At 29.2% G+C, this 10,377-nt stretch overlaps 1 protein-coding gene across 1 annotated transcript; it reads left to right on the forward strand.

Annotated features, from left to right (window-relative positions):
* The first annotated feature begins 213 nt into the window (after positions 1-213).
* Positions 214-9,279, forward strand: Clp (Cleavage and polyadenylation specificity factor subunit 4). Its single transcript, XM_085815100.1, has one exon. It carries the CDS (start codon positions 314-316, stop codon positions 1,160-1,162), a length of 849 nt encoding a protein of 282 aa, XP_085671226.1. The 5' UTR covers positions 214-313; the 3' UTR covers positions 1,163-9,279.
* The last annotated feature ends 1,098 nt before the right edge of the window (positions 9,280-10,377 follow it).

Raw genomic sequence — 10,377 nt, forward strand, 5'->3', positions numbered from 1 at the left:
ATGATAAAGGATGATAAATATTCTGATAATACTTTTAACTATTTTAAGAGTAATTTATTAGAATTAAAGGGCTATGTATTTTTAAACATTTATTTTAATCTGCATTTTATTGAATCGAATTTTATTAACTTTCGACTGTTCATTAAAACCAAAAGTGGAATCATTCCCATCAAAATAAAAACAGAATATTCGTTCGAAAAGAAATGGCAACAGTTGTTTGCATGTAGCTTTATTGTTTGGCAATGCGTAAACTGGTTGGAAGAGAAAGATAGTATTTTATTTATTTGTTTGTTTATGAATAAAAATAAAAATTATGGAAGATATTGTCGCTTATGCAGATAATTTAAGATTTGATATAGAACATGCCCTGGAACAACAGCTGGGTGCTTTACCATTGCCATTTCCCGGCATGGACAAATCGGGATCCTCTATTTGCGATTTTTACTTACGGGGCTTATGTAGTAAAGGGTCTGCTTGTCCATTTCGTCATGTTAAAGGTGATAGAACTGTTGTATGTAAACATTGGCTTCGGGGTCTTTGCAAGAAGGGCGATCAGTGTGAATTCTTACACGAATATGATATGAGTAAAATGCCTGAATGTTACTTTTATTCTAGGTTTAATGCCTGTAGTAATAAGGAATGCCCTTTCTTGCACATAGATCCAGAAGCAAAAATCAAAGATTGCCCGTGGTATGATCGGGGGTTTTGTAGACATGGGCCTAACTGTAGGCATCGACATACAAGAAGAGTAATCTGCCCAAACTATATGTGTGGTTTCTGTATTGAAGGGCCAAACTGTAAGTTCATGCACCCAAAATTTGATTTACCTATTCAAGATCCAGGTACGCAGCCAAAAAAGCAAACTATCACTTGTCATTACTGTTCTGAACCTGGTCATAAAGCTATTGCATGTCCAAATATGCCTGCAGAACTTAGGGAAGATCATGGTCAAAGAGTAACTGTACCAAATAGTCAGGCACAATTAGTCACTATTCAATTGCAAGATGGCCTTAAGGCTGGTTATAGGCCTATTGAACAAGTAACTTGCTTTAAATGTGGTGAGAAGGGACATTATGCAAATAAATGCCCTAAAGGCCATTTAGCATTCCTTAGTGTAGCGTTACAAAATAATCCTCGACCACAGTTACAGCAGTCAACATAATAATTTTGAAGTGTAAAATAAATCAATACTGTATGAAGACACTATAAAAAATTTAAATTCTAAGAAGTTTATAAAACTTTATGCATAAAAATCACCACAAAGATTAGTTTTGAGTGATAAATATTTGTTACACTTCTGTTTCTGAAATTTTTTCATATTTCAGAATGCTTAAATTTGTATTTACACTTTAAGTAAATACATTAATATTTATTTCAGAAAGAAAACATTGAAAAAATTCTCGTTGCATTTAAATATATTTTGAAGGCTTAAAACTATTTTTGTCAAGAATTTTCTATTCTCATTTTAATATATATTCAGCAGCTGTTTGAGAAATATATATTTAATAAACTCACCTATGCCTATAAAATAGTCAGTTCAGATATATTTGAAAAAATATTTAAAATTCTTTTCTGGAATATTATGTTTTATTTCGAGAAAAACTGTAAAAATGTCAGTTTAATAAATGATGCATCCTTGCAAAGCATTTCTTAAAGAAGGTATGGATTTTTCAGATGCAGCACTGTTAAAAAAGCTGACTCGACATAAAAGTCTTAAATAAACAGTATGAAAATTTATTTTTGAAATTATTACGGTAATCATTCATTTAAAGGGTTAAATAATCTCGGTGGATATTTCTGATTTACAAATATGTTTCTTCCCCCCCCCCCCCCCCGTTAAAGATCATCAACATATGCACTTGCAAATGTTTGCTGTTATGCTGTGCATAACAGTATTACATTTAAAATTAAATTTAATAATTTACCATATTTTTTGTACAACAGTTTTACTTTATTTAGTCATTTAATCTATTTATGGAAATCCTTTGAGTCTGTCGATATCAGTAAATTTTAATGTATATGATGTGTTCTATCACTATAACATTCAGAATTTCCTCATTGGAATCTTTTCTGAAATTACATTTGCAAGATAATTAACTAAATATTAGTTACATAGTTTATTTAATTTTCATGTTTAGTAGAAGTATTTCTGTAATATTTTGATATGTTTTAATTCAGTAATAGAGCTATTCAAGTATGTTTTTATGTTGGGGAGCACTTATTGTTTGTGAAGTAATATAACATAATTTATATACTTCCTGATGTTACAAAAAAAAAAAAAAAAAACTTTTTTTTCACAAAATAAAAGTGAAATTTTAGTTTGTTTTATTGGTTTTTTTTATTTCATATTCTGTAATATGTTAATTTGGGGTGTACTTAGAAAGTTTATTGACATGTACACTGCGAAAAAAAAAAGAGGGGACAGTTCTATATATCCTATTCTACAGAACCGATTGACAAAGTTTAACTTGCGTTTTTCATGTCTCAAAAGTGCGACTTAGGATATGTATTAGATTTATATATAGCATTGCCTTTAATATAGGTATTTTGACATAAAGTTGGACTTTTTCTGAAATGGCATGCCAATTTATTTCAATTCTACGACTCAAATTATGCCAAACTGCCAAGTTTTGTAACAAATCTCAGGAGTAGTTTTTAAAAAATTAGCTCTCAAAATTGTAACTCCAATGTTAATTAAATTTGACATATATTCATTAATATTTTTTCTATTAAACTTACTTGATTCCTTCTTCCAGAATTCAAAATTTAGGCTTAATCCAAAATAATTTGCCCATTTTTTATTCTTTATTTTAAAAATTTGTAGTTTTAAATATTTTTTATAATTTTTAAAAAAAAAAGAATTTGTATTATAAGCTATAAATTTTTTAACATCTTAAAGTGGATGTATTTCTAAGCATATCTGTAAAAACTTAAGAGTTTTTAATTGAAAATTTCCTAAGATATACGTGAATTTACATTTTGGCATATTTTAAAATTTGCCATATTTAATATAAGCTATAATAACAAAAGTGTGGTTTACAGACTTTGTTAAAATTATTTGAAATAATGAATGATGACTTTTTTCCCACTTGTGTACAATGAAAAAAAGGAAAGATAACTAGGTTGCTGTAAATTAAGAATTTCACCAAGTGAATTATTCTTGGTAAAAAACTGAAAAAAATTTGGCAAGATAAAATTTTGAATTTCTCCGTAAATTTCGCACCAAATTTTACGAAATTTAATATGTGTCATAGAATTGAAATATGGAAAAATATTGGCATCTCATTTCAGAAAAAGTCCGATTTTGTGTTAAAATACCTATCTTAGAACAATGCTGTATATAAATCTAATACATATCCTAAGCCACGCTTTCAAGACATGAAAAACGCAATTTGAATTTCGTAAATTGGCCCAGTAGAACAGAAGATATAGAATTGTCCCTTTTTTTTTTCGCAGTGTACCTCTGCAAAGTTTTTGGTGTATAGTAGAATTTGCTTAATGTGAATGCAGCTAATCTTATTTGTTTATTGTTAATGAACTGCCAAAGGCCCACCCATTTGTATATGAAAATGTGGAAAATACATTGCTTATTCTGATCAAAATAACTATAAAATAAACTATTTTAAAGTGACAAATTTTAAATTTTACATTGAGAAATTCTCTTCCGTTGAGGTATGACCTCAAAGTATTAAGATTAGTGTTACAGTATGGGTCAAATAATTTCCAGAAATATTACGAATACGTTTTAAACAAACATTTCTGTGATTAAAAGGCTGTGAAAGTGCCTATTTATATGTTTTGAGTTATTAGCTCAAACTGGCTATTAGTCTCGTAACAGGATTTTGCATTTCTTTCAAGTCTGTTGCCATTTGGAAAAGTACAAAATATTTGGGGAAAGTGCAGAATCACCCACTGCTTGGCACGTTTTTAAGAATTGCACAAATTGGGTATCCATGTACACATCAACATGTTTTCACTTAAAAAACATCAAAGAATTGCACAAATTCGGCATTGCGTAGTCCCTTGACTTTGTCTATGTATACATCAATGTATTTTCACTTAAAAAGTTAAAGGAAATTGAAAAAAATCCAATTCTTCTTACTCTTGTAAAAAGTGCCAAATAAATGGGCAATTCTGCACTTCACCCAAATATTCTTTTATATTTAAGCTGTCAGTTATTAATTAGCAAGCTAAACTGTTTAAAAGTAATAGGTGCCCTTCTTAAGAATATGCTTTTCTACCTTTTGTCTGATTGATTTAAATATAAATACATTTAATTCATGATTTATCTAATTAAAAACATTCAATATTTTTATAGATTATACACATATTTTTCACTTTTTAAATTATAGAGGATGCACAACATTCCCATGGTAATCTAAATGCATGTTTATGTAACATTCTGTAAAAATGTTTCTCTATTCCCCTTGAGCCATCTTTATTGGTAATCTCTGCTGATAAATCATATTAAACTTTTAAAAGGGCCCTTTCGGATGATCATTAAAACCTGAAGACTCTCAGATTTGATTTTCTTAAATATGTTTTCTTATTTTATTTATATTAAAATAGTTAAATTCCATTGCTGTTTTGAAGAATATTTTTTCTTCTTTGATATTATCATTCGGTTGATATTATCAAAATAGCTTGGGCAAACGTAATCACATTAAGCAGCACCTACTGTAAATGCATACAGAATGAGTGTTTAATGGTAACGGTAAAAGTTTTTTTCAGAAGGAAACATATATTTGGTCTTAAATTTTATTCGCTGAGTAATTATATCTATAAATTGTGCATTAAATTAAAATGCTTACAAAACTTGTTTCTAATTTTATGTAACTTTTTAGAAACTATATATTTAATCATGCGTATTGTCACATTCAAGTAAAATGTTGTTACAGATTTTATTACTATGACTAATTTATACATAAGTTACTATTAAAATATATGTCTGTTATGTATACCAAATATTATGTCTTACTTTTATCTTTTGTTTCTTCTGAAAAACTCTGTTACTAGAAGATGATACTTAGATTATTTTTGTATATTGTGAGTAATCTTGTTCAGTAGAGTTTATGCAGTCTTGATTGGTTACTTTCTGTATGGAACTGAATCTATAGAGATGAATTATCTGATTGATCATGAAATTTGTTAAATCAAGAGCTGGTAAAACACTTGTAAAACTATGCAATAAAATTAAAAAATTATGTACTCATAGCAATATGAAGGTATCTGTAATATGAATAAATGAAAGATATTTTACATACAGAGTTTTGGAATGGAATTTTAAAACATATATTAGCACTTTCTCCTTACCTGCATCTGCACCAACAGGTCTTGGAACTTGTTGGTGAGTTTCCAGAGAAGCAGGGTTTTTACCAAAACAGCATATCTCTTGGTGAGATTTAAGATTTTTCACTAAACTGATGTGCCAAATGCAAGAACCATTTTCAAAATAGCAACACACTAAAAATTCTATAAAAGAGCAATCGGTCAATAAAATTAAAGCTCCAGTGGTTATGTACATAAGATTCCATATAGATATGGTTTTGCGATTCATAGCACATGAAAATTTCTACTAGCCCCTGATGTATCTGATTTTTTTTTTTTTTTTTTTTTTTTTTTTTTTTTTTTTTTTTTTATGTTTATTAAAAGGAAAAAAGTTGAGAGTACAAAGTGAGAGGATCATCTCGAAATTATGATCAAGAAAATACCACTTTTTCATGAAATTTTAGGGAAAAATTCATAACACTCAGAGGGTTAAAATGGCAAAAATCATTGGTAATAAAATGCTTACCTTTTTTTTTTTTTTTTTTTTTGAAAAATTTTGCTGTATTTTTTTTGGGGGGGGGCACTGTTGTTCTCTCCATGTGCACAGGTGATCTGTTTTGTTATTAAAAAAAAAGAGAGAATTGTACAGCTGGCAGTGTGTAGAACATAGGCATTGCACACTAACCAAAACAGACATTGCTACACATATACATGGGTCACATTTTTGCTGATATCATGAGTTGCCACATAATTATTTTGGTGACTGCATTGCCTTACAAATACTTTTTCACAAGTTTTTAGTGGGCTTCCCGATAATAAAAAATTACCATTTATTTTGTGTAATACATTACTGTGCAGAGAATTGATCCAATATTAAAATGCTTTCTTTAAAAAATATTCAAATGTTTTGCAGCTTTCTTCACATTTTGTAATAATATTTTGGAGTTTAAATGTTCTGTCTTCTATTTTTATATCCCAACAACGTTTTTTAGTTTCTAGATCAAGAAGAGCACATTTAAGTGTGATTTGTTCCTTTCCTATATGTTGTCAGAGTAAGACTTACTGTTTGCTTCATTATTGAAGGCCAATGTCAACATTATGCACCACTAGTATATATCTGAGAAGTTTTATTCATCTGAGAGTTTAATGGGATAACAGATTGATTGTGCATTTTAATATAAATTCTTCTAAAACAACTATTTGCAATTTTTCAAATAATTGTATTTCAGGAATTTTGGATAAAAATCATCTTTAGGTAATACTCTGAAATCGTTTAGTATTTATTTGAGTAATAGTTTCAGTTACTTTATTTTAAATTATCAAATTACTGTCATATTTAAAGGTGCTAGTTCACTTGCAAAGTGTGGCAGAAGAAACGTAACTCTTCTATCCTAGTGTTCGAAGTGAGGATTATTCCTTTTTACAAAGATGATTGTTGCTGAGGGGGGATGTTTTAAAGTTTCAAAATTTAGATTGATTCATTGACTTTTTAATGAAAATAAAATATTTATTAAATCAAAATTTGGTACCTTCTAAATATCCGCACCTTCACCAAAAAGTCGTGGACTCGTTGCCGACTAATTTTTTTTCAGGTTAATGTGCAAAAGAAACGGGTATTTTCCGAAATGGTGGCACACTAAGAATTCCATACAAGAGCAGTAGAATTTTAAAAGTGAGAAAAATCAGTAATAAAACAATTATCTTTTAAAAGTTTTTTTTTTTCTCCTCTCTTTCTCTCTCTCTCTGTTGTTCTTCCCATATTCACAGTTATATGTTTATGCTTAAAAGAAAAATGAGAGAATTGCACAAACACAGTATCCATGCAGTTTAGCATTTTTACTGGCTAAAACAGATATGCTATGCACATAGCTATTTTGGCAATATGCTGCTTTGCTTCGTGAATGCTTTTTTGCAACTTTTTGGTATGGCTGCAGATAATCAAAGTATTCCAAATTTTTTTCTTTCATTTTTTGGGGAAAACTGAAAGAATATCGTTCATTTGGGTCTGTATAATGAAATACAAATTTGGGAATATGTGTTAATTAATGGAAAAATATTAAATAAGAAAAACATTTATTTGTATATGCTATTTCTTAATTTCGGATAAACATTCAGTAATTAATTGTAATTAATTCCTTTTTTAATAAAATAAGAGCTATTTACATTTTGAATATTATAATTTATTAATATTACCTTGGCATTTTTACTTAATGTATTGCCATCAGATAAAAATAATAAGAGTGATTATTTGTGATATGATTTTTTTTTTAAATTCTATTGGGAAAATGAAAGTTATTTTGTATGTTTGGTTAAACTGTGTTAGCCACCAGGTGTTTCCATCTTTTGTCTCCTATCACCTATGTATGTATAAATTTCAGTTTTCAGTTTTTTTTAGAATAATCAATTTCTAAATGATTATCTAAATTAATCTGTAATTATGTGAATATTTCCAGTTTTTCTTTTTTGATGTTTACATTGTATAAATACAGTTATTTTTCTGTGATCCTTTTTTATTAAAGCCATACCTTCCATTTTTGTTATTATATTAATGCATTTTGATTTATTTTTTCCGTCACACCTTTGTCTTGATACTAGATGAAACAGCAACAAGGAAACATTCTCTAATTTCATGACAAATCCCTCCAAAAATCCATATGACTTATTTTATTTTTTGCTCTCATGAATAAATTTTTATAAATTTCTACAATTTTTTTAATATTTATTGCTTTTAATGTGAAGATGAGATAAAAAAATTGGAACATGCATATAAAAAATTGATACCTAATGTGATTATTCCATTATTGTCCATGTATTGTGACTCATTTGAAATAATCTTTGGTTTGCAAAACTCAATATTATTAACTTCTGACAATATAAGTAAAACTGGATACTTGCCTATTATCCTGTCGACTGTGAAACTCTCGCCAAGTACTGGGATTTAGTGCCAGTTATGGATAAGCATGATATAAATAAACGCATTCGTAAAATTTGCTTTTTCATTTGATGTAACCCTGATAGATTCTCAATAACCCACATTTTGTTTTTATGAACAAAGATATAAATTAACCGTTACTGTTATATTTTTGGGAGAGTTTTGAAAAAAGTGGTTAAAATTTTGGATCTGCCTTCTACAAAGCAAGCAATGAATTATTTTCAAAGTAAAGGATCCTATCATTAAAAAAAGGTGTGTATTGATAGACATAATATGATCAGTTAAATGTGGCTGATGAAACATTTAATAGATTGGTACAACTACCTGTATGAAGTTGGTACTCATAGCATTGTAAACAGTACTTCTGGTAAAATCAGAAAGCCTTTCAAATTAGTAGAAATTGATGAAAGCTTTTTTACAAACTGTAAAAGCAAAGCAGTTTGAGTACTAATTATTTTTTAAATAAAGCAGTATTGCTTCCTTCAGAATTCCATAAAAATGATTGGTGTAACTGTAGTGGGATCTCGGCAAACTTTCATGGTTCAGTGATAGCCAACATTAACGGTCAACAGGATAATATGCAAGTACCAATATTGTATGACAACAATAAATGGAATGCACAATCCAACAAACTGTTTCCACTCTGATACCTTTTACTCTTCCTGGGATGAGCCATTTTAACTTTCAGTCGTAATTTATTTTCATACGTTGGCTATTGGAATGGTGTTTTCCTTCGGGAAAAATTTGAATAGCCACTTTTTCATCTCTTGGCAAATCCCAAGTCATGGAATCCATTGCATTAAAGAAGAATCCATCCAGGAAAAAAGACCAAATCAAATTCATCAGATCTCACGCAAGAAAATATGCCGAAATAAAGAAATCACCAAGTGACATGGCTTTAACATAAAAGTACCTTTTTCTTTATGTATTATTTTATTTGCATTATGTTATATCATTATTATTGCACTTTTGAAAATATGTTTTAAACTGTAATTGATATGAACTTTTTAAACTAATTATTTTTTCATAGTTTCAAGTGTCTTGTACACTAATTTTCCATTAAAAATGATAGTATTGTATTTGTATGAAATAATCTTTAATATGAAAATAATTACAATCAACTACCAATTGATCGAGGTAATACAGAGGATAAAGTCCATATTAAACTCAAATTTACAAGCAATCCAAGGGCAATTCCTTGTAACTAGCTTCTTTCTTTAGCCCACAATGGCTTCTTCCTTTTTTTTTTTTTTTTTTTTTTTAAGTGATCGCTTTCTCATTTTTATTTGATTCAATTTTATTAATAGCGATGTGGAAGTAATTGTATTTAATTGCAAAGGTACTCGGTAATCAAAATGCCTTGGTCCAAGGCAAACTTTTTTGTTTAGACAGCAAAGATGTGGTTAATATACTCTTTTCTCCACTGTAAATTGAAAATTCACTAAATGTGGAGTTGGAAGAGTTTTTAAATTTTTTAATTTGACAAAACCAAAAGTTAAAGTTTTAAACCATTAGCATTTTTTAGTTTCATTTATAAATATTTCAAATGTGTTATCGGTGTGGTGATGGCGATAAGGAGCGCGCCTTGCGCCCTCCGATCAGTGTGGCAACCCTAGAGGAGAAGTTTCTTACGAGTAGCGAGCAGAGCGAAACAGGCAGGCTGTCGGGCAGTGTGCGCGAAGTTCCTAAATAAAGCTTAATTTTTATTGTGCACTATGTCTTGTTAATATTATATTAATGCAGTAAGAACATAATCTGTGATATGGAATTCGAGGATTGGTGGTAAAAACATAACAGGAAATTACCATAATGGTAACCCGGACTGTGTTAAATCGTATGAACAGTTCTCAAGCACTTTCGGTTTTGACTACAAGCCATCACTCAAGATCTCCAAACCAGAAGTAATGGATTACATCGATTTTCATCCTCCGGATCACAGATGAGTAGTAATTATAGATCATTTTATAATTCTGTTTTCTACTTATCATTTAATTTAATTTTCTTTAGTTAAATTTTTTCTTTTATTTTGGCTTAAAAACCTTGCACAATGTCTGATGTTCATGCCGTCCAAATTCCGGTTTATAACCGATCAGACCCATCTTTATGGTTTATTATGTGTGAAAGTACTTTTGCTCTTGCCACCCCCAAACCAATCACAGAATCCATTACTAAATATA

The sequence above is a fragment of the Stegodyphus dumicola genome, chromosome 4 (assembly GCF_044657685.1).
Source record: "Stegodyphus dumicola isolate Sdum_Otavi_A_Nest chromosome 4, ASM4465768v1".
In the NCBI taxonomy this organism is placed as follows: Eukaryota; Metazoa; Arthropoda; class Arachnida; order Araneae; family Eresidae; genus Stegodyphus; species Stegodyphus dumicola.

What these genes read in the sequence shown, in the direction of transcription:
- Clp (XM_085815100.1), top strand. Translation starts at nt 314, where the DNA reads ATGGAAGATATTGTCGCTTATGCAGATAATTTAAGATTTGATATAGAA.